Source organism: Antechinus flavipes, chromosome 4 (assembly GCF_016432865.1).
Source record: "Antechinus flavipes isolate AdamAnt ecotype Samford, QLD, Australia chromosome 4, AdamAnt_v2, whole genome shotgun sequence".
In the NCBI taxonomy this organism is placed as follows: domain Eukaryota; kingdom Metazoa; phylum Chordata; class Mammalia; order Dasyuromorphia; family Dasyuridae; genus Antechinus; species Antechinus flavipes.
In genome coordinates, this window is record NC_067401.1 from 138,417,286 (window position 1) to 138,442,519 (window position 25,234).

The 25,234-nt window shown below is 42.1% G+C and overlaps 2 protein-coding genes across 4 annotated transcripts in view; one reads left to right on the forward strand and one right to left on the reverse strand.

Annotated features, from left to right (window-relative positions):
* The first annotated feature begins 328 nt into the window (after window positions 1-328).
* On the forward strand, window positions 329-6,200 carry NXPH3 (neurexophilin 3). The gene is made up of 2 exons (XM_051994786.1): window positions 329-1,444; window positions 4,231-6,200. The coding sequence occupies exons 1-2, from the start codon at window positions 1,391-1,393 to the stop codon at window positions 4,933-4,935; spliced, it is 759 nt and encodes a 252-aa protein (XP_051850746.1). The 5' UTR covers window positions 329-1,390; the 3' UTR covers window positions 4,936-6,200.
* Window positions 6,201-8,326: 2,126 nt separating this feature from the next.
* SPOP (speckle type BTB/POZ protein) overlaps window positions 8,327-25,234 on the reverse strand; it is a 90,014-nt gene continuing 73,106 nt past the window's right edge. For all 3 annotated transcript variants that reach the window (XM_051994779.1, XM_051994780.1, XM_051994781.1), the window contains one exon: window positions 8,327-22,798. In XM_051994779.1, the coding sequence (XP_051850739.1) occupies window positions 22,654-22,798 (145 nt within the window). In that variant the 3' untranslated portion in view covers window positions 8,327-22,653. The remainder of the gene's footprint in view (window positions 22,799-25,234) is intronic.

The window sequence follows — 25,234 nt, forward strand, 5'->3', positions numbered from 1 at the left end:
AGAGAGAGAATCTGAAAAGAATTCAGAGGGGGAAAGTATCTTTTCTCTCTGAAAGATTTTTACCGCTGAGACACATGTGATGATTTTAAGGAGGCCCCGGGTTAGTAGCAGGAAGTCGGTCTTTCCATCGGTTTAAGCAGGACCACCCTTCCCTTCTACAGCTCATCCTCCCCTTGGGAGTTAGGGACAACGCTGATCAAGGTGAACAGATTCGCTTGGCCAATACAAGTCAGCCCCTGGCTTTAGAGTTGCCTAATCCAATCTGTGTCAAACTCAAACAGAAATGGAGGCCATCAAACCACACCTAAGGATCCTGGGGAGTCAGTTATTGATTCGGGAAAACATATTATCCATGTTTTATTACAATTTTTAAAACACTTTTCGGCTGCGTTTTAATATGGTCTGGAGGCACTCCGAGTTTGGTGGGATCGCACCCGGTGGAGTGTGTGACATCTCTGACCCAGGGTCACAGTCAATATATGTCAGAAGTGGATTTGAATTCAGGACTTTCGGGCTGGGAAGCAGCCTAATCCACGATGGCTCTTCTAGAGATGGGTGGGGATGGATTTCTGGATCTGATGATTCCTAGAGAGCCCTGATCCAGGGGGGCTGAACGAGTAAGGTCACAAGTGCACTTTAGCGCTGTCCAGGAGCTGTCCTTTAGCCCCAAATCCTGGCTCCCAGATGGGAGGAGAGGGCGCCTGGGTCCCCTGGCCTATGGGCCGGCAGGGGAGGAGTTAACTCCGGAGGTGCCGGCTCGACTCACTGTACCTGCTGCCGCCGCCGCTGCCGGTGGGAGGGAGAAAGGGAGGGACGAGGAGAGAGGGAGCCGGCTGGGCGGCGGGAGCGCTCCAGTCTGGGCCCGCGCTACAGCCCGGAGCAGAACGGGAGGGCTCCAGGAGGAGTGGGCAGACAGTGAGGGGGGCACGTACGCCAGGGGGCGCGCCAGTCCGAAGGGGTGGGCTGCCAGGCTAGGGATAGGTGTCACCTCTGGAATTAGGGCTGCAAAAAAGAGGGGCTGCGAGACAGTCCCTCGCACATCTGGAAGAACAGGGGGGCCCAAGGGCGGCGGCGCCCCTGGAGCCGAAAGGCGCGCAGGACGCACATCTGGACCCAAGGAGCGGTCGCGCAGCTGGATCCAGAAACGAGCTCAGAACGCACAGCTGGGACTTAGGGGTGGTGGTGGTGGTGGGCTAACACCTCGAACAGCTGCAAGAGAGGGAGAGGACGGCCACACAGCTGGACTAAAGCAGGGGGCGGGGCCCATCGTAGACAGCTGGAAGTGGGAGGGGCGCTCCCCGCAGGGAGCCGGAGAATGGAACAGTGAACCTAAGGGCGAGGGGCAGGTGAAGGGGGCAGGGTGGTACCCCAAGAGGAAGAGGGAAGGAAAATGCAACTCACTCGCTGCTGCTTCGTGTTCCTGGTGCAGGGCAGTCTTTATCTGGTGAGTAGCCCGCGGGAAGCTGGGCGGAGAGGGCCCTGGGTCTCCAGGCAGGAGGGAGTGGGGGAGGAAGGCGGGAAGCTTCTGAGGACCAAAACTTTCTCTCCCACCCCCACCTCCCAACTTCCCGAGGCTGGACGTGGAGAAGCGAGAGTCCCGGGGCTGGGGCAAAGAATTGTGCAGGAAAGGGTTAATGGACCCGGCGGGTTGGGTGGCACGTCCCTCCCACAGTGATTCCCTGGTGAGGGAGAGGAGAGGAGAACTGAAGGGGGAGGGCTGGAGACAAGTCCTAAAGGGTAATGGGGCCCTCTCTTACGGGACGAACCACAGGATGTTAACCCAAGGGCTGCCTCCCGCTGTGCCCCCCCCCCACTCCCGCCTTCCGGGCAACTGATTTTAGCCCTCGGGGAATAGCGGTAAATAGATGGAAGCGAAGAACTCGTTGATTTTATTCTGGATGGTGGGCCGTCCCCCCTTCCCACTTCCCCCCAGGCTCTGGGTCCCCCAGCGCGGAGTCAGATCTGAAGAGGGTCCGGCCCCCACCTCCCTGCCTCTCTCTCTCTCCTTCGCTCCCTCCCTTCCTCTCCGCCTGTTGTTTTCCTCTCTTCTCTCGGCTGCGCGCAGCCCAAGCCCCACAGGACTCTGGCAGCCGGCTCCCCGCCCCGGGCTCTCTCGGCAGCTGAGCGAAGCTCCCAGATTCCCTGTTCCCTTTTTCCTGCTTCCCGCCCATCGCCACGGAAACAAGTCCCCCTCCCCAAACTCCTGGACTTCTCCCTCCAATTGCCACTTCTGTGTTTCTGACCCACCCCCGGCCGCACAAGGAGAGTCTGTCTCTTACACTTGTTCCCCAGCTCCTACCTGACATCCCCCCGTGTCACCTTTTTTCCCCTCAACATCTCCAAATCACTCCTTAAATCTGGGGAAACCCGATCCCCAGATGCACATTTCTGGCCCTGTGCCATCAATTAAGCCCACCCCTCCCCCACCCCACATAAAACAGTCCTCTCTTCTCAGCCAGCCAGCCAGCCAGCCACCTGTGGCCTTCATCTCTACTCTACACCTCCATCCTCAGCTATACGCATCTGGATCTACGACTCCTAACCCTTAGTCTCCCTCCGGACCCATGTCCTCTCATCCCTTATCTCTAGGTCCAGGAAGACTCACCTGGAAAGGGGGAGAATAGTCAGTCAATCAATAAACATTAAGCCCCTAGTATGTGTCAGGCACATGAGATAGAGATGGATACACAGTCTCTGACACTGACAGGAAGAAGAAAAGGTATTTCAAAAGGAGCAGTAGTGCCCTTCAGAAAGATAAGGACATCTATCCCCTTCTCACTAAATAACCTATTTATTACTGACTCTTTTCCAAGTCAGAGTCAGGGAGCTGTCCAGCATTTTCCATATGCCATTCAGTGGACCTAAGTCAATATCCGGAAACACATGCAAGCCCAACAAAGACATACTTACAAAAATACCCCTGCACACATACTGTGTTACCTTCAGGCTACCATGCCTGGGCTAGATTCCCTCAGATTGTCCATATGCTTGGACATCCTTTCCTAGCAGCACCCTTTCCCTCCCTCTCTCCTCTAGAAAGATTAGTCAAGGGAGAGAGAAAATTGGCATTCTCTAGCTCAGCTATGTCTTGGGAGGTGACTCTCCCTGTCTGACTCTCTGCCTCCCCCTCTCTTTCTCTCTCCACGTAGAGATATATAGATACATAAATAGATCTCCATTTAGAATATGTGTATACATATGTACACATATATAACACATACATACATATGCATCCTTAGTCATGAATACAAGCTCTTTGTGGTTTGGTCCATGTTGATATTGCACTGTCTGCCCTTTTTATGTCTGGGCATCAGTTTCCAAGTAGTATATCCTATGTAGACTGAATGTGCTGTCTCAGGTTGGGTGCTGTATTACTTCCTTTGCTGGTAAGATTTCAGGAGGAAGAGCCTCAAAATTGAAGGCATAATCATTATTATGGCAGATACTATGGTAGATGGCAATAGTAATAGGGGCAAAAACTCATACATACTGCTTTAAGATTTACAAAGGGCTTTCTTACAATAAACTAATTTCATGATGTAAGTATTATTTCTGTAAAGCTTAGAAAAAGTAAGTGATTTGTTTCTGGTCACATAGCTTAGTAAGTGTCCCAATTGGAAATCAAACCCAGATATCTCCTGACGGCAAGTTCAGTGTTTGTTCTAATACAAAGGAATTGGAGATGTGAGGAAGGGGAAGAGAACAAGAAAGAAACAAGAGAAACTTTCAACTCAGGGCAGATGTTCTTCATTTGGTATAGGTTTAAAGTAGGAGTGAGGAATGAGTACTCCTTTGTTCTATCAATCAATCAATCAAAGGCATTTATTGTACCCACTCTGCATCAGGTACTGTGCTAGTCACTGAGGAAACAAGTATAAAGAATGAAACAACCCCTACTTTCAAGGTACTTATAATCTAATGGGGAGACAAGTGCACATAAAGTATATACATAGCATAAAAAGAATATAGTGTATATAAAGTCTAAAACCAAATTAATAGCTGTGAAGTAAAATACAAGGTAGCTTGGTGAGGGGGAGTAAACTAGCTTTGGGGGTCTCAGGAAAGACTTCATGTAGAAGATGGAACTTGAAATATATCTTCAAGGAAGAGAGGGACTCATAGAACCAGAGATAACATCAGTAGACTGGAAGAGGAGGAGTTAGCAAGGACTTGACCATCTAGATTTGCTATGAATGGGACTCTCACCTTTCTTTCCTCTCACCTCCCCAGGTCATCTGCGGCCAAGATGAATCCCCCCATGGCTCTGATGACCCTGAACGTGATGATGCTGAGGGACAACCTCGGTCCCGTGTGCCTCGGAAACGGGGACATCTTTCCCCCAAGTCCCGTCAGATTACCAGCTCCACACTCCTTGGGTTGCTGGCCCCACCAGGAGAGTCATGGGGGGATCCAGGACAGCCCCCTGCCCATTCCCACCATAGCGCTGCATCTCCTGCCAAGCTGAAAAAAATCTTTGGTTGGGGCGACTTCTATTCCAACATCAAGACAGTGGCACTGAATCTCCTGGTCACAGGGAAGATTGTGGACCATGGCAATGGTACCTTCAGTGTCCACTTCCAGCACAATGCCACTGGCCAAGGGAACATCTCGGTCAGCTTAGTGCCCCCCAGCAAGGCTGTGGAGTTCCACCAAGAGCAGCAGATATTCATTGAAGCCAAAGCATCCAAGAGCTTCAATTGCCGGGTGGAATGGGAGAAGGTAGATCGGGGCCGGCGGACCTCACTCTGCACTCATGACCCTGCCAAAACCTGCTCCCGGGACCACACACAGAGCTCAGCTACCTGGAACTGCTCCAAACCCTTCAAGGTCATCTGTATCTATATCGCCTTCTACAGCACAGACTATCGGCTGGTCCAGAAGGTGTGCCCAGATTATAACTACCATAGTGATGCTCCCTACTATCCTTCTGGGTGATGCCCTGGGTGGGTAGAGGGGAGGACCTTCAGGTACCTTCCCTCCCTCCATCAGGGGCTAAAGGGGATCATACTGCCAAAAAAAGTGGGAGACCTGGGGGGGAAGGAGGGGGAGACAGACTGATTTCTCAGCAGGAAGGGATAGTGGAAGAGAATTGTGGGGAATGATCAGAATAAAAGTTTTGGAGTGGGAAGTATAGAATAACCTTGAATATGTGAAATGGAAAAGGATGGGTTCTAGTTAACAGCCTTACAGAAGACTATGGCTTATGGATAGACATTGAGTTCCAGGATTTGGGAGGAGTGGGTTATTGAAGCCTCTGGTAAAGGTCTAAAGTCAAATATCTAGGGATCAAGTGATGTAGAGGCACCTAGAACCTTAGTTCCTTGGCCAATGTACTCAAGAAGAGACAGACATGAGATGGTATCTTTAGAGAAAATGCAACATTGGGAAGGCTCAGGGAAGTTTAGAGTTAAGGGTATTTTCCAACAAGCTTGTGGAAACAATAATTTGGCTTAGAAAAAATACCTATTCTAGTGGTTGAGTGGTCAGCACCTGGTCTTTGAGTGTAGTAGAGTCAGTAGAGTGAAGTAGGAGGGATAACCCATTGATCATAAAGGTCTCGGTTAATGGAGCACCACACCCCCCCCCTCATCTTCAAGATCCACTCACCCCAACTAATAAGGATTCTTAAGGAAATCCTACTTCCCCTTCTCAATGTTGAGAGGTATACTCTGATGGGATAAGATTTGCTAAAGTTTGGGAAAAGAGTCTTCTAACTCCAGCAAAAGATTCACTAGGCACAGATGGAAAGACATTCAAACATTGTACTATTGATGTCTCCTCCTCTGCCCCCCAATCCCTCCTGAGTTCTATCCTCCTGTACTGGGTATCTTTCCCCAAAGGAGTAAGTTTAGGAGAGGATCCAAAACACCCGAGTCCCCTCTGCAATCTCTGCTTCCTCCTCTTTAGATGGCTCTAAGGAGTTGCCAGTTACTTGGGAAGAAGCAAGACTGAATGAGACAGAGGGCACTGGGTCTCTGTTTCATATGTTCTGTAGAGTCTGTAATGGGGGGGAGGGGGAGGGTTATGGTGGGAGGAAAGGGAGGGAAAGGGGATGTCTTGTAAAATTATCTTGAATGTCGATTTCTGTTTGCAGAATCATGTTTTTGGAACAGAGAATAAAGCATTCCCAGGACTTGGGAATCTTAGTTGTCTAAATGAGAGAAATGACATTTGCTTTACCTAAATTCCATCCCCACATCATTTCCTTATCCCTCATTGGTCCATCTAGTCTTGGAGACCAGAATTAGGATTTCCTTCATTTTTCCTGTCCTTCCAAGAGTCAGCGTCATGCAGATAAGGAGAGGATCAATGAGCTGTTTTGAGGATATTTGTCATAACTACATGATCAAAGTTAGAGAAAAATTCATGCTATTCCTTCCTCTCTTGAAGTTTAGAAAAGCAGTTTTCAGGTAATGTGACAGAAGGAAGGGAAGGTAGACTCATGGAAAGAAACCTGAAGTCTAGTCAAGAGTTTTGTCACTGAATTGCTGCATGACTTTAGGCAAATTCCTTTAAAAAAAAAATCTTTTTTCCCCCAATTTCTTCATCTCTGTGAGATAATGCTCTACGAAGCTTTTAGATCTGGACATTACGTTTCTAGAAAATCTGTGATTCTAAGTGACTATGGAATGCAGAAATACTATTCTTTAATTTTTGTATTATTTTATTTCTGCCTGCTGTCACCAGCACTCCCACTCTCTCCAAGAGAGACAGCTAGTGATGCCTTATGAAGAGTTAAGTCAGTCATAAGAGCTTGTGCCTTCAGATTTTCTCTAGGAGGAGATGTATTGAATCAAAGGATATGTCAACAAAGGAACAGGCAATGAGGGGCGATTTTGAGGAAGCCAACCACCCAGTACTGCCTGTCAGCGGCAATTGAGTGGGGTCTGGGAAGAGTAGTTACTAGGCAACCAGTGCTGACCATCAGCTTTCTGACCCTTAGCCTCAAGGTGCTTCCAGGGTCAACATGGGAAAGGGAAGCAGTAGGGAGCCTCCCTAAACCCGACCCAGGCCATAGCTCCCTTAACAGGTATCTGGAAGATTCGGACATCAGGACATCTCACTCTCCTTCACTATGTTAATATGAAGACGTTATTTTTACTGGCTGGATGAGATGTAGAGAACCCTGGCATTTGGCCAAACATGTTCTCCATTTGGAGGCAACAGGACAGGTCTGTGGACTGAATCAGGGGATGGGGCATTGAGGGTGGAGATGGTCAGTGATGGTAATCCCTTTGCTTTTCTTCTCTTTTCTCTGGAAGTGCCCCCCACCCCATCTCTCTGAGACCCAACCTGAAAAATGAATTCTTTCACTTGGTTCTCCTTGACCCTCGTCCCGCTCCTCAAACCTGCAGAGATCCAGCTGCTGGCAGCAGCTGCACACCCTGGGCCTTGCATGCCCGACAAGTGCTCACCATGCAGGGGGTTGTTGCATTTTAATTACTTCATTTCGCACCCCCCGATGCTTTCCCCCCTACCCACCCCTCCTTTTCCAACAAGGCCAAAAATGTTCATTCTCAACCTGCTTTCTGCTATTTCATCTTCTTTGAAGCAGTATGGTCCAGTAGAAAGAGTCCTAATTCTGGAATCAAGAGATCTGGGTTTAAATCCTGCCTCGAGACTGCCTGTGACACCTTGGGGCAAGTCACTTAAATTCTCAGGCCTCAGTTTCCCCTTCTATACATTAATGTGGTTGAATACATTGAATTCTATACATTAATGTGGTATTCAGCTCCAAATCTATGATCCTATTCCAACTACTCATTCACTCGACCATATTTCTTTCCCATCCCCAATATAGTGTCAATTCTCAATCCTTTTTGATTGTAACTGTCTATTCCTCTACTTCTATATACGACATTCAAAAACCCTCTCTCTCTAGGATGTCAGGAGCCAGTCTCTCTACACCTGGAGAGATGATCACTGGGAAGTACGATGCCTGACCTCCCTTCCTCTGCACTTCAGGCTTTCAAGCCCTTTCTTTCCTCTGTTCAGGAGAGTCTCTTGAGAATAACTTTGTTCCTCCCCCATCCCAATGAAAGTTCTGGGAGAATTTCTCAGCCCCCCTCGACCCCCCCCCCCATGGAAGTTTTGGAGGTCTTTTTTCAGACTATAACAGTTGTCTACTATACCATTTAGCCTTGCTGCTTTGTCATGCTGCTGGGTACATGGTCCTACAGATCCTCTCCACATAGGTGTGTCTGAGACTGTTACCTGTTCTGTTGGCTGGGAGTGCCAATGGTGGCTCCCAGGAAGTGGACCATGTTCCATATGGCCGAGCTTAGTTCTAATAGCAAGAACCTCGACTAGGATGTCAGAACACCCATTCATTCAATAATCATTTATTAAAGGCCTTCTATGTTCAAGGCACTGTGGACATAAAAATAAAAATAAAACAGTCCCTGCCTTCAAGGAGCTTACATTCTACAAGGAGAAATAAGACATATACACGCAAGTCAATACACAATATATACAAAGTAATTTCAGGGGTGGATGTGGAGGGGGAGACTGGAGCTATAGATCCACTCTTCCCTCACACTGTGACCTCACACAAATCACATCACCTCTCTGGGCCTCAGTTTCCTAATCTGCAACTCCAAGTGTCCTTGTTGTCCTATGGGATAGTAAGGCGGCTATATGATGTGAAATATCTGTTTGAATGTCAATCACTCTGACGGTTTCTCTTGGTAAAAAATGGAGAAATGACTGTGGAACTAACAGTCTTCCCTCCTTCCTGCCATTCTGGGGATGAGCAAGCGGAAACTGAGTCACCCGCTTCTCTTCTCTCAGTGACCTGGGCTTGTTTCCTGACTCTCAGAGAGAGGAATGGTGGGTGGGCAGCTCGGCTGGGAGAGAAGGCTCATGCTGCTCGGGCATCTGGGTCACAGTGTTCATATGGGGAAGGGAAGGGCGGTGAGGAAGGAAGCAAGGATACAGAATGAGCCAGTCATTCCCCATTGGGAGATAATCCACTGGCGGGGTTGGGAGTGGGAGAAATGTCATTTCTGAAGACTTCCAGTCCTATGGTGTTGCCAGCAGAGCTGGTGACTGGTGTATCTATGTGTGCTAGCATGTGTGTAGGGATAGGCAAGGGGATGAGACATAGCAATGCGGATGCCCTCCAACTCCATGAAGCCTGAGCTTGGAGAAATCATGAAGGCATTTGCTAATTACCCCAAAGTCATAGGGGATTGATCAGCAGCTGCCTTTGCCCTCCCTAACGTGGTGGAACACTGTCCCTGTCATAGCTCTCACATATGGCTGGGAAAGGAAGACTGAGGATTTGTCTGTTGGAAGGGACTGGCCCCTGGAGAGAAGTGGCACAGGAGAGGGGGCTTGGAGAGGAGGATCCTGTTTCTTGGCAGAATATAGACCCCTAAATGCGAGCTGGGGGATAGTGGAGACAAAGTGAGATCTTTTTTACTATCCAAGTGGCACCTCGCCAGACAGCCTAAGGCAAGGAGAATCCAGCACCTCCTGGGCCACAGAGACAGCCAAATAGGTTTCTTTCCCCCCAGATGGTTGGCCAAGAGGACTGGTTTGGAAACTGCTCTGGGTAAAAGGAAGAGCCAATCTCTTTGCTTCCTGCGATGGGTTTCCAATATCTTGAGCTTCACTTCCAGCGTGGCTGGCTACAAAAGCAGATTCTATTACTGATTCTTGTCCTCATGTGACACCTTGAGTAAACCACTTTTTGCCTTTGGGCCTCAGTCTCTCCATCTGTAAAACAAGGTTTATCCCTGACAAATACCTCAAGTTTGTTACAATGACAATTTTTTTAAAAGTGAAACTGCTTTAAAAAGTGTAATACTCTCCTGATATTATCATGCCCTTCACCTCCATCTCGGGGTTGGAGTCATTCAAACCTGCTTCTTACATAGACATAGAGGGCTCAGAAGCATTCATTACCACCCAGTGTCTTCTAATTCCCATTTGAAATAACTCTGGCCCCAGAACTCAACCTCTGCTCAGCTAGGTCCCCATCCACTTTCTAATATAGCTGACATAAGATCCTCATTAAGGGCCTGGCTCATCCCAGCCAGATGGGATCCTAATTTAATTAAGACCCTTTAATTAAGACCTGCAACCACACAGCTTTGAAACTCCCAACTGAAGTAAGGTGATTGGTAAGAGGGGGAGATCCCAGCTCCATCAAAAATAGCATTAACAAGTCCTGATTTTGGAGGGAGGGGAGCTCATCACACTTGATGGGGACTATGTCTTTCCATTGAGTACAGAGTTTATTATCTTCCCAACACAGTAAAAACTCCCTAAGAGCAAAGACTGTCTTCCCCAACAGATAAAAATCACTTTTGGAGTAGACACAGTGTTTCCCCCCTCATCACAATGGGAACTTTCTGATAAGCAAACAGTGTCTATTCAATCTGATTCACTCTCTCCAGGAAAAGGACTTTGTCTTTCATTGCTTCTTTGCTGCTTAATACTCAATACTAAGTCCTGAACAACTAGAATATGAAATAAAAAGACTTGTTTGCTGTTGTTATTTAGTCATTTTTTTTCAATTGTGTCTGACTCTTCACAAACCCATGTGAGGTTTTCTTGGCAGAAATACTAGAATGGTTTATCATTTCTTTCTCCAATTTAAACAGGGTTAGATGACATGCCCAGGATCACACAGCTAGTGGAGGTCTGAGGTCAAATTTGAACTCAAGCCCAGAACTCTTATCTACTCTTATCTAAACTTACCTTACAACTCAAGAAGCAGATAAACCATATTATCTGTCATGTCAAAAACATATAACTGGTATGTATAGATTCTAGAAATGCTGTCTCAAAGAAGCCCTAATCTAGACATAAGAGACCTGTCTGTCAAGCTAGACACCCCAGAAAGAAGATGATGCCCATATTCAGCAATTTCAAGGACCCGGTTCTCTGTGAATTTAAGGAAAAGAATTTTATTCCTAGTAGCGGTGAAAGAAGGCCACCACCTGAACAGATTTGGAATTTGAGCTCCTCTGAAGATCAGAAATTCTTTGGGGAGAGCAGCTTGGGACTCACTTGTGAATGTTGTTCCCCCTTCCTGTAGGGAACATCTCTTTATAATTAATTCAGAAAATTCTTGTTGACTGGTCCTGCTGGTTGGGTTTAATCTACTCAGATACAGTGAAAACAATCAACATGGCCAATGTGGGTTTTTGTTAGACTATGCATATCTGTTACAAGGGTTGTTTGTTTTTAAGAGTATAGAAGAAGGGATTGAAAAAGAGAAAACAAACGTTTGTTCACTGGAAAAACAATTTAAAAAGAAATAGTGCTACACGTAAAGTCAGGAGACCTGGTTTTGAATGCAGGTGCTGATATCTACTTGTAGCCTTGTACATATGCCACTTAATCTCTTTAAACCTCAATTTCCTCATCTCTAAAATGGAGCTAATAATGTTGTGAAAAAGCACTTTGCAAACCTTATAGGGAGAAACTTGTGTTATAATAATAATATAAAAACCAAATATCATTAAGAGAACTGAGAGATGGCAAGAAATCCAGAGAGTAGAACAGCTGAAACAGAAAAAGGATAAAGAATTCAGTTTTTTAAAACTGCATTACGCAATGGAAGCAAATTAGTTGTTCGTGGAAATGGGGACAGGATTGAGGATGGAGTTGTACAGCAAAGGGAAATAACACCCCATTTTCCATTCACTTTGTTTTCAGGCCTCTGATAGGGCCTGCTGCTCCCTCGTTCTGATTCTGCCATCTGCCACATCATATCAGAGATCAAATCTGGCGGGTTTATTGGTAGCTTTCTTTCCACACACACACACACTCCCTCCCTTTTCCCCCCCCTCCCTTTTAATGCAGAGGATCTGGCTCAGGATGTCACTCTACTGAGCAGAACAGGAAATTGAGGGGGAGGTAGGTGGTCTAAGATATATGCCTGGGGGGGCAGGGGAATGGGAGAAAACTGGAAGCATCAATCAATACTGTTAAAGGAGAGAGAGAAGGGGGGGGGGGGGAGAAAAGAGAATGTTGAGGGAGGTGGGGATAAGAGGAGGGGAAATAGAAGCAGGAAAAGAATGTTGAGGACAGGAGGACATGAACTTCTCCAGAGATGTTGTCTTGTATCAAGTAGGTTTACTCAGATTCCTGACACTTTCCAGAAAAGTGTAGTAGCCCCAGAAGCCCGACTCCTGAGTTCAAATTCGTAAATGGAATCGACTTCACCTTTTTTTCTGTGTTAAGTTTTTTCATCTGGGAAAGCCTCATCTTTCTGCTCCTCATTTTTTTCCTCTGGGACAGGTGATCCTACATGTTTGATCCTTTTAAAGATAGTTGGAAAAAGCACTGCTATTTGAGACTGGGGATCTAAGTTTAAATCTTGTCCCTGAAACTTTTATAAATGAGTTTGGACAAATCATTTAACTTCTCTGTTCTTTAGTTTTCTGATCTTTAAAGTGGGGAAAATACTATCTCATAGAGAAAAGCACTTTGTAAAATCTTAAGGCACTATCTAAATAAGCTAATGTTGCCATCACATCAAAAAATGAAGGGAGAAAGCAGCACAATTTAAATTGTCCTTATGTTCCATCTGAAATTTCTAATTTATCATTAAGTATGCCCTTAGAAATCATATCTTGGTCATTCAAAGAAACTTGACTCTCAAGCTGAGAAATCAAACAACATACCTTGTTTTGCTTCCCCATAACTTTCATTGTCCAACTTACAACTTCCCAAAGTATGCCCACTGACAGCTGAATGTTGACTCTTCCCACCCCACCAAGATCTTTTGCTTTGCTAAGAATATCCCACAATCTCATTTTTTTGGTTGGTCAGTGGCTCAACTATTCGTGACCCCCATATTTGAGGTTTTCTTGGCAAAAATATTGGAACGGTATGCCATTTACTCCTCCAAGTTAATTTTTCTCAGTTCCAACTTGGTTCCTGATGGGGATGAGGGCAAACAGGGTTACGTGACTTGCCCACACAGCCAGTACCTGAGATTAGATTTGAATTCAGGAGGATGAATCTTCCCGAGTCCAGGCCCCTCACTTTATCTACTATGGCATCACCTAGCTACTCTAGAATTCCATTTTATTGACCGTAATTCCACTCTTTTCTTGTAGGAAGACAAATCATCTGCTCTGCCTTACTCCCCAAGATCCTCTGAGCCTAGGCATCTGCCCTGCTACTTTCCCTTCCTAAATATTGTCTGAGCTCATCTGCCATGAACTAAACATAGCAATGATCTTCCTTTTTTCTACCTCCCTCCATAAGAATACTGAGTTCCTTGAAAGTAAGAACTACCTCAATTTTCTTTTTGTAAATCCCAGCCCTTAGCACAATGTTTAACACATGGTTAATGTTTTTTAATCAATACCTTTCCATCACATTCCTCGAATGCAGAGTCACAGTATCCAAGATGGGACTTAAGGCCTCCAGCAGAACCTGCCACCTCCCTCACAAATTCACCATAACAACACAAACCCACACTTCTAACTGCTAAGAGATCAGCACTATCTGGATGTCCCCCTAGAACCTCAAACTTAATATGTTCAAAAAAAAATTTTATTTTTTTAACAATTTAAAACTTATTTTTCAATGGAACCACAGCAAGCCAATGTTCATTGGGACACTGATTTTCATTACCTTGCATAACCAGTTACCAAGTCTGTTAATTACACCTTAGAAACTTTTTTTGCATCAAAAGAATCTCAGTGCATTAGAGGTCATATAGTATAATTTCTGCTTCTCTGTATATATATGTATGTATGTGTACATATATATGTACATATGTTCTCTCTATATCTGCCATCCCCCCAAAAAAAAGTTATCTCTGCAAAAGTTGAGAAATTGAATATGTCCTAAACTAACTTAATTCTTATTGGGTAGGGTAGCTCTAATTCTTTTCTAATTTGAAAGGTTTTATTTATATATATAATTTGTTTTTTGCAACTAGTTCATTTCCCTATAGATTCCTCCCCCTCCTACCCAGTGAGCCATCTCCTAGAATAGTAAAAAAAAAAAAAAAAAAAAAAAAAAAAAAAAAATACAGTTCAGCAAAAACTAACACATCAACTGTGGACAACTCTAAATTTTAAGTTTTTACTTACGAATTGAAATTTGCCTCTCTGAAATCTTTGCCCATTACTCTTTTCATCACTCCCCATTGCCACCACCTTAGTATGTCTTCATTACCATACACTTGAACTTCTGCCTCTTAAGAGTTCCCACTTCCATTCTCACTTCTTCAAAATCATATTGCTTGTAGAACTCTTTGACCATAGCATTCTTCAGCTCATTTTGAGGGATTTTTTTCATTCTTGCTAATTGCAACTCCAGCATCTAGCATAGTGAAAGATACTTGTCGAAAAACTGTAGGAATGAACTTTGAAAGACTTAAAAACTCTGATCAAATTGATCAACTGTGATTCCAGAAAGCAGATGAAGAATATGACCTACCTGACAGAGTTAATGCAAAATAAAAGTATCTTTGAACATGGCCAATATGGAAATTTGGAGTTTATTTTGTTTTTCATGTAGGTGGGGAAGGGAAGAGGAGGAGTTGGAAGAAAATGCTGCACAACTGATAAAAGTAAAATTAAAAATACTTAATGGCTGGCTTCCTTTTGCCTATCACCTGAGTTCAAATGACTTTCCTGGCATTTAAGGCTGTGCATAATTGGCTAGCATCCCCCAGCCAAATTTCAAGGTGCTCCATTCCCAAACTCTCTTGCTTTGGCTAGTCTGAACTACTTGCTTTTTCTACAGTTGTTGCAAAATTCTGAACTTGAATCTTTGGTCACAGTATTCCCTTTATGCCTCAAGTGCCCTCTGATTTATATTCTTTCTAGCTATCTTTGAAATTTTAAATGCTACTTCCTCCAGGAAGCCTTCTCTGGCTTTCTGATTCCTGTTTTCACAGCAAAAATTAACTTTTCTCTCCTAAGGCTCCATGAGTATACAAACCACACTGGATCTAAACTTTGCATTTTCCCCAACACTTAACAGGATGGGTGGACAAATGGTTGGCATTAAATGTCTGTTGAATGAATTTTAATGGATTGAGTTCTAATGGCTAGTCAAAGTGGTTAGAATAGGAAAATATTTGAGAAAGGCTGTTTTAAACCGGTTCCCTTATGCCATTTACTAGTTGTCACAGAATCTTGTGGAACCTTAGCTTATTGTGATAAAGCAAGGATACTACCTACCTACTTTGTGCTTCTCAAGGTCACCTGAAGGTCAAATTACCAGTGAACTGGTAAATGCTAGAGTATGCACTTGGAAGGAATTAATATTCTTTTTTCTCTAGGAATCCTTAGAAAAGGAGGTTCCACAGCATCTTTTGGGTGATTGCTCCGAAGTTTTTTAATCAGGAATTTTTTTTTCTTTAAACTTTTCTACAGTAGCAATTTAAGCCAACGTTTTAAAAATACTTTTGAGCTGAATGAATTTATTTTCTTAGGAAACTAGGTAGATGCAGTGGTTAAGGCAGTTGGTCTAAAGTCAGGAAAACCTGAGTTCAAATCTGGCTGTAAGTCACTAAAATCTTTTTGCTTCAGTTTCATTTGTAAAATGAGGCTAATAGCACCTAGTTTCCAGGTTTCTTGTAGAGATTATCAGTATAAAACTCTCGGTCTACAACCCAAAATATAGTGCTATATAATTTTAATCATTATGCTAAACACTTATAGTGGGCTACTGATCCAGAATAGTAACGACGATGGTATATCATTTCAGCATTACTGGGAATTGTAAGAGATGGCTACTAGAGATGCTCAAGGAGTGGAACTGGATATAAAAGTTGAGTGCAAAATGTGAACTGGCCTCTCCGCTATTCCACAAACAAGACACTCCATCTTGGTTCTAGGCATTCCAATTATCTCCCTATCTAGAATGCTTTCCCTCCTCATGTCTTTCTATAATTTCCCTGACTTCCTCCAAGTTCCTTTCTACAGGGAACCTTTCCCAATCCCTTTTAATTCTAGTGCCTTCCCTCTATTTCCTACTTTTCCATTATAGAGTTTGTAAGAGTAGTTGTCTCTCTCATTAGAATATGAGTTCTCCAGGAGCAGGGACTATTTTTTTTTTTTGTTTGTTTGTTTTGTTTTGTTTTGTTTGCCTCTTTCTGTCCACTTAACACTGCCCCCAGCACAAAAGCGTTTAATCAATGTTTACTGATTGAACCAAGGTTTTTTAACACAGGAAATTGGGTGAATAGTTGTACCATAAGACAGAAATAAGTCAGGAGCAGCAGCAGATAATTTTTCCGGAAAGATAAAACTGCTTGGCTTTAGAAGCATAGACTCTAATGTACTACTGGTATTCCAGGTATGGAACTATCCATCCTGTAAACAGTCTGACATGTAAGTGTGAAGCGTATAAATTGCAGTCATTATATGTAGGGTAAAAGTAGAACTCAAAAGTGGGTATCAGTGTAGTAGGGCACCAGCAGAACTTCTGGGAATGTACATTTTTAAAGGAGATGAGCAAATTAGTAAAGAAGTGGAGTGGTTTAAGAGAGGGGGAACTAGAAGAAGGCGGGGTTTCAGCATCTTACATATGAAAGGGAATGCAAAAAGGGGCTAGTGAACAATGTTAAATACTGCTGAGAGATGAGATGATAAGAATTGGAAAAAAGCCTAACAGTAAATACAGTAGTGATTAGCTAGTCTCTAACTGTAAATACAGTAATAGAAATGAAAATCAGATGGCCAACAATTGAGAAAATCATGGTGAGGAATTGAAGGCATTACCAAGTAAATGAGAAGATTGGCACCAGCATAGTAATGTCTTGTTTGGATTTTTTAAAAGTGTTTTTTAAAAAATGAAGGCGCAATCTCAATATTAAGGAAATAATAAACATAACAGAAATGTAACAAATTTATACTGTGGTATAACAAGCCTATTAGCTGCTGTTAGTGATGTGTTATGACCATAGTGCAGTATGGGTAAAAAAAAAAAAAGTATTAATTCAAAATGGCATGATCACATCTGACAACATTAAGAGAATTTATGGTATTACAAAAAGCTAATAGAGGCAAGTTCCAAATCTAGACATCTAGCAGACAATTTAAGTCTTTGACAGTAAGTTCCAAGGATAAGCTTATCTGAATACCTGTACACCCAATTTACCTGAAAAACAGAGTAAGTTAAAATAAATAATCTACTATGTGCCATTCTCAGAAATGAATAAAAAGTGATGGTGGCCACTTTTCATCCGTGTGATAATATTCTAACATTACAATTTTACAGCTGTTATTCAAGTACATACTAAAGTTTTGTACCTAATTTGTTGAAACCACCTTAGAATTTGATCCAGTATTATTGTTTTAAAAATATAAGTGTAGTCACCTTGATAATGTATAATCATTAATTCTATAAGATATCACTCTAGGACACTGCTTATTCAGGTCATGAATAATATTAGAACCACTAGTCTAGGAAGACTGCTAAAGGGAGACCTAGGATAAACCACATGCAAAGATCCTTCTTGTCCTTAGATGTATTTAGCCACTTGAACATTAAAGCTTTCAAGAGTTATGGAAGACATAAGAATATGGTTTGAAGAGAATTCCACTACTAGGATGAACAATCATCTGGAGAGTCCTTCCTTTAAGTGGTTGTAGTTGGCCAGTAAACTGAAATCTTTCTAAGAAAGTCCCAGAGATAGGAAGACAAAGCAAGAGAGTGTGGTGGAAAGACTGGGCTGAGAGAAGACCTGGCTTCTAATCCAAAATTACCTCCCAACCAGCTATATAACATTGGATTAGTCACTTCTCTGCTTTGGGATCATTTCATTATCTGTGACATCAAGAAGATGGCTTACATGAATATCAAGGTCTCCTTTAACTTTTTCAGTCCTTTTCATAGGCAGGAACAGACCCATCTGGGCATCTTTAACTTTTTACCTAACCTATGTCAGATTTTTCTGTTTTGCATATTGGAACTTCATCTCATCTGAGTAAACAGTTTGTTTATTGACTTATTAGGGTAACTCTAGATTCCCATTCTCATTTTGGTTCACTATTCCTAGGTATTAAAATAATTTGTTTTCTGCTAGATTTCAGCTCTTAAAATCATCGAAGGCAAAGTCAATGTTGAAGAAACAATTTCCCAATATACACACTAGGGAAAGATTGTCTCTTCAGGACATACCCAGAGTTTGAAAATGTCAAAAAAGTGCTCTGAGGCTCTTAGATGTAGAAATCGAAGGCACCATTGCTAAATCCTTTAGCCAAGTTATACAGATTTCATTTTCATGTTTTCCCCTAGAGTTGATCCTTCCCAAACCCTTAATCATTTCTGTTGCTTATTCTGAATTCCCTCCAGCCTGAAACTATTTTTTTCCTGGCACTGTAGCAATCAGAACCAAACAAAAATCCAGATGCCATTCCCAAGCCAGCCATACAAATTGGGAAGGGGAAATGGTGCTCATCTTACTAAAATGTGATTCTTCTGGCTTATTGACTCAAAAATCTGAGTCAATACTGTTCCAAGTCTATATTTCATTTGTTCAATCATACCTTGACTTGAACTCAACCCTTCTGCCTCCTTTGGCTCATTATCTGAAATAGTATCCAAAATTTGTGGTTGTCTTTATTTAATCTCTGTTCCTATGGGGTGGGCTGACCTATTGAGAATTTGATCTGTTCCCCTTGAAATCAAAAGTCAGGAAAAAGATACATTGAAAATGCAGACACCCGTCTTACAAGATTTACCTAATCACTGGTTAATTTCTAATGGTTTACTAGATAATTTAGACTCAATAATTCCTTGGCAGTGTTCAAACAAATCACAAGGTAAAGAAAATGAAAGTGCAGAGGGATCCACAATAATTAAATAAGATAATTACTTGTGGAAAATATGGTAGGGTCCTGGCTGCGAATTTATACTCAACTCTTTTAAGTTTGAACCAAAGGAGCCAGAGCAGACATGTATGGGGTTTTAGCTGTTGTTCTTTTAACAGCAGTCTAAGAGCCAAAACAAAGCAACAGACCGTTTCAAAGTGGGGGCTGAACACCCCCTCTGTTTGCTGTTATCCTCATAAACAGACAAGCTGTTTCTTTTCATCTGCCGAGGCTCACACAAGAAAGAGAGAGCCTCTACCTTGGGAATCTGTCTAGATAATGAAAGAACAAACACCCAGAACAGTTCAAGCAGCAGCAGCACCAAGCCAGTGGTTACAAGCATCGATGATTTTGGTTCATCACTGCAGTTAAGGATAACAGAGTCCTTTTAAAATAAAGTGGATTCTCCACCTCTCGTTTACAAAGTCAATAACTTTATTATTAATAAGGAAACAGGGATTTCTTACCCAAGTTGCTAAAACCCCAAAAAGGAGTTGGAAGTCCTGAAGAAAAAAAATGAAGTTTGATTTCTCTAGAAAGAATGGAAAAAAAATTCTGAGGACATCATGATACGAGGTGGGTAGGTAGGGATACGAAAAGGGGCCTATATGAGGATGATGTATATAGATTTCAAATATCCAACTGGACATAAATCACAGCTCCTAAGATTCTATGAAACCACTTGCCTGAAATATTGTTTTGATAAATAAGCCATATCCTTGTGGAATTGAAATCTCCAACTGTTCTACTGGCACAGACATCTCTGCAGTGACAGCACAAGCCACAGATTGTGGAGTTAACTCGAATTAAATTTCAGATGTGAGGGAACTGGGGGAGGGGATAGTGATAGTGGGAGGTTTATGAACAGTATGCTATGGCTCTGATGTGGTCATAACCAGATGGTTCCAACAGTATCATTTGGGGGGGTGGGGGGGACCAAACACCACACCTAATAAAAATAATAACAACAATAGAAAACCTATAAAGCACTTTCACCTGAGATGCTTGAATTATATGAATTCCTAGTGTAAATCTCAAATTGGAATTTTCACAAACTTTGGATAATCCCAAAAGAAATACTTCAAAGTCCCAGAAGCCTTCCAGAAGTTACATAAATCCCTGTTTACTTGGACAAACCTCCAGTTTTTCAGTGAAGGAATAAGAAATCAAATTTTAACTATGATTGTTCACTAGGAAATATCTAAGGAATCACAACACTGAATCATTCTTGCAACTCCCAGTGGAAAAAACTCCCCTTTTGTTAGCTTTCCCACCAAGAAAGAAGCTTCCTTAGGTTAATTATTGAACCTTGGAGCACTGGGCAGGTCTATCCCTGCCTTTGCCAATTACTAAACGTGGACCCTTAGGCAAATCATTCCCATTCCTTAGCTGTATGACCTGGGATAACAATCCCTACTCTTGAGACCCTTAGAGAGGATCCAATGAGAAAATGCACATAAAAGAACTTTGAAAACCTTGTAGCACAATACAAATGCATTATTACCAGCTATGCAAGAGATAAAATGAATGTCAGCTATCTTGCGGACTTGTTCTGTGTATTAACTTCACAAGTTGGGGAGACAAGAAATTATAAGCCAAAAAATTTACAGCCCATTCCTTTACAATGATATTGTTAATAGAATGAGATCAGACTTTAGTTCAGATAGCATGTGGTAAGAGATTAGCAGATTGCAAATCTTGCTCTTGGTTATACTGATAATATACGGTCTATTCAGGACTTTCTTCCTCCATATTGCCAAACAGAATAAAACCTCTAATTTTTAGTTTAAAATCTACACTATATTTAACTAAATGAATAAAGTTAAGTGTTGACCCACACTCAAAAAAATCCAACAGCCCAGCTCAGCTTAAGTGCATCTGGGACTCCATTGTTGATAAGTACTGCTATGAATGGGGCATAAAAGGTGTCCAGGTTTCCAGGTGCTCAGGAAATTTAGTTTTATGAGCATGTCCATTAGTAATATAATTACAAAGGCTCTATTTTTTTTCTATAGCTAGATCAGGATGAACAAAGACACCACTCCAATCTCAATTCAGTCACAGTATGTCACTGTACCAAATTCATTTGCTTAAGTGATTCTGTGATGACAATCTCGATTCTTTTTTGTTTCATTATTAAGTGAGGTCTGTAGTCCTGTAATCCTGTAATTTGGTGTGGAGAGTGACACAGATCTTACGTGTTTCAGAAGGGTTACACTTTTTTACTCTCATTTCTATAGTAGGCTCCAATCCAATGGCAAACCTGAGGAGTAATTACTTAATATTTACCCTAACAAAGGAATGAAAGGGCAAGTGTTAAGTAAGAACAGGGCTGACAAAGGCTGACAGCTTTTGAAAAGGTAACTTTGATCCTATTTCTCATTTAAAGACATTGAGTCTGTGCTGCTCAAGCACTGAGATCAGAATTACTGTTTTTAATAGAACACCTGGAAAAGTGGCATTAGCTAGGTATAATTTTAAGGAGCCAATCAGCCCTGGAAATTCCCTTGAACAGATGCCTCTGATCCAAAACAGACCAAGGGAGTAGGAGAAAAAAAAGAAAAAAGGAAAACCAGGGATACCACACAGTACAAAATAGTAATTATTTATATTTTCAAAAAGAAAAAAAAAATGACCATTTGGAAGTTCTCCCCATGGGAGGAAGGAAAGGAAAAGAACAAGACTGGCTCCTATGCAGGCGGCAAGTCAGGTACAAAGAACTGAGCATTTCAGGACCAGGAATTTTTCATGCAGTATTAGTGAACAACTAACACAGCATATTAGTGTTTTTAGTGGGGTGGGTTTTCCCCCCACGCAGTGTTAGTAATTAACACTGTGTGTTAGTGTTTTCAGTGTTTTTTCCCCCACGCAGTGTTAGTGAACAACTAACAATGTGTTAAGTTTCCCCCCTACCCTTTTAAAAAAAAGGGGGCTGGAGAGAAAGAGGAGGGAGAAATAAAATGAGAGAAAAATGCCAAAAAACATTTTCCACAATATCTAAAAACAGAGAACCACAGTTCTTGTCAAGAAAGTACAAGATAGGGATGAAGGATTGTTTTCCCCCAGTTCTTCAAAACCAATAAAGACTCTTTGTAAAGGGCGCCATGTCCGAGTTCTTGATTCCCAAACCAGAGGGCCTCCTCTCCGCCTCTCACCTTCACAGGTCTTTTTCCCTCACAGAATGATAAAGGGTGTTTTCCGTTTTTGCAAATAACATATAAGTGCTAATAACAAGAGAGAACTGCTCTTCTGTTCGCTGTACGACGGTAAAGCGTTTTCATAAACGTCCCAGTTTTAGCACAGCTGAAAGGGCTAAAGTTTCTTTCTCTCAACATAAATACTACTGGAATCCTCCAGAAACGGCCGTTTGAGAAATTCCATCAAAAATTCTTTCCTCCTCTTCCTTTTTTCTTTTCCCTTCTCTTAAAAACTAAGCGTCCTTTTTTGTTTTTTTACTCCAGGCACCTGACGATTTGATCTGTTCTGTGCTGTCAGATGCAGAGATGGGTTATACCCTAGTACCACCTTCTGGATGTCTTTGTGGGGTGTCAGCACCTAAACCAAATCCCTGGAGGATCGACTTGTCCAAGCTGAAGGGAACACACAGACAATGCAGCAACAGGGTTTTCATTAGGATGAACTGCCCCGAGCCCCAGGCCCTCCCCTCCCCCATGTCCCCTCAAGTTACTTGGTGCTGTTTTTAAAAGTCAGGTTGTCATGAAACAGTCTTTCCCCCCATAATAGAGTAAAAGCTCCACAGACTGAGCTGTCTCTATGTAGTGGTCAAGGACAGCAAACGTGCTGCTGCTTCTGGGAAAAAAAAAATTGGGTCCTGCAACAAGCAGGGGCCTTAGGATTGCTTCAGGCGCTTTCGTGGGGGTCCCAAGAAAGGGCATTGTGCTGAAGCCAGGGAACGGTACGCTTCGGCCACCAAATGGGGGTGTGAAACCACCATGGACTTCCATCCAGAGGTCTCCATGACATCTGAAGCATGACTAGAAGAAACACAGACAGACGAGTTAATGGTGAAGAGAGGAGGTAAGCAAATTGTGGAGTACATATCTACCTTTGGTCTAATTTTTAAAACTGTCAAAAACAAAGATTCACAGAAGCTCACATATATGGGTGATGTGGATGTATGACAACAGCATTTTGTAGTTTTGCTCACTGTATTTTGTTGCACTTCTCTGAAATTCAGGTCACCAATGATTTTAAAGGTCAAGTCTGATGGCTTTTTTTCAGGCCTCAGACTTTCTGACTGCAGCACTTGATACCATTTATCATCTCTCCCCCTGGACACTTTCCTGACACTTCAAACTTCTCTCTTGAGTCTCTATAAAGCTGACCATATCTTCTTGATCTCTTTTGCCAAAATCATCACCCTGAGCTGAGGATGTACTCAAAGCTAGGTCCTGGGCTCTATTCTCTTCTCTCTTTACATTCTTTCATTTGATGATGTCATTTCTTGTCATGAGTTCAATTATCATCTTTACTAAGATGACTCCCAGATCTCTATGTCCAAGTTCTAGTGTTTCTCCTGAGCTCCAGTTTTGAATTACTCCCTATCTACCAAACATTTCAAACTGGATTATTCCAAAGATTTCAAACTCAACACATACAAAAATACAATTCATTATCTCTTCTTCCAACCTCCCCCTTCTTTTGACTTTCCCTATTTCTGTCCAAAAGATCGCTCTTTTTCCATTCTTCCTTTACCCCACCCACTTGGGGTCCACTCAGTTGCCAGAAGTTGTCATTTCTACTCCCACAATATCCCTTTCCCATCTGATCCCTTCTCTTCATTCATTTAGTCACTACTCTTGTCCTACAGACTATTGTTTCATTCTCAAAAGTGTTTCCACTTCAATCCACCCTCCAAACAATTGCCAAAGTCATCTTTCTAAACTGCAAGCCTAACTATGTCACTCCTGATTGCTTTCAGGATAAAATATAAATCCTGATTTAGCATTTGGATTTCTTCATAACCCAGATTTACCTTTCCTACTTATCAAAACATCACTTCCTTAGATTTCAGTCCAACCAATTAGCCTTATTTCTTCACTTGTAATCTCTCATCTCCATTCTACATGTCTTTCAGTGCCTAGAATTCACTTCTTTTATAGTCACTTGTTTCCTTCAAAACTCAGCTCAAACATCACCATCTGTAGGAGGATTGACAAGAAGATACTTCTTGTATCTCTTTTCACTTGTCCTTACCTAACATTTATTTTCTATTTTGCACATACTTCCTTATGTACATGCATAAAAAATGTAGGAAGTTTCTTGATAGACAGGAATTGCTTCATTTTTGTCTTTCTATCCCCATTTCCTATAAAAGTGACTGGCACTTAGTAAATGCTCGCTGGTTAACACGATTTACAATCTTTTATACAGTAAAAATCCCAACCTCCTCTATTCCTGTAGAGTGTCTCTTTGAAAACAATTTCATTTATAAGCAAAGAAATATAGTTCTTTATCTTTGAGGAATTTTAGTAAAATATGCTGGTTACTCATATCTCTAGGATACTGATCAAGAAGTTAATTTAAAGGGGGAAAGATGAGAAAAAACAACATATTTGGTCCAGAAATAGCTAATTGCTAAGATTCTAAGATCTAAGAAATGTGCTTGAGGAGTTAATGAAGTTTATCTACCAATGTAGTTAAGTCACTTTTGTTAGAATTTGAAATACTATTAAAAAAAAAAAACTATCAAATTTTCTCATTTAACCTAAATGAAAAAATGATCTGACCATGAAATACCCTGGCTTCACTGGTTCCTTTGGCTTCTCAGGTCTGCCAACCTCCAGAACCCTAGTCTGAAGCTCTACACCTTTTGTTTCTTGTCTCTGTCCCATCTCTGGGATGAATAGTCTCCAGAATTTGCACCTGAGATATATCCACCAGAGCAAGAATACTGTTACTCAAAAAATACTGACATTCTTTTGGCACATTCATCTATTACCTGATGACCATTGCTAATTGAGACTATTTCACGGTCAGATAATTTTTTCCACTTACTATGAGAGAACAGATCTAATGGAATAGACTGTTTCCACTTTGAATAGCCTAATCTTCTGATAAGCCCAACCTTCTTTTTTCCCATTTCATAACACACCGGTAGAGAAATCTCATTAACTCCTAAAATACATTTCTGGTTTGAGAAGATCTTCACAATTAACTTTTACTGGACTGAATCCCAAAACTGAAGTAAGAAGTAAAACAACTATTTTCTGAGGGTACAATGTTCTTTCAAATCAGTAAGTTACAAATAAATTAATATAGTTCTTCCCTTTTAAAATTATTCAAAAACTTCAACTCACAAGAAAGAGCATACCCAACAAAGGTAAAACTATTTTCCAAACTGTGAGGTGAAGAATTGCCTAAAATATACAAAACCTTACCTGCTATATCTGGAGAACTAATGAAGTCAC

Coding starts and splice junctions, on each gene's coding strand:
- NXPH3 (XM_051994786.1), top strand. CDS start 1,391: ATGCAACTCACTCGCTGCTGCTTCGTGTTCCTGGTGCAGGGCAGTCTT. Junction 1,445..4,230: donor TGCAGGGCAGTCTTTATCTG/GTGAGTAGCCCG, acceptor TCACCTCCCCAG/GTCATCTGCGGCCAAGATGA.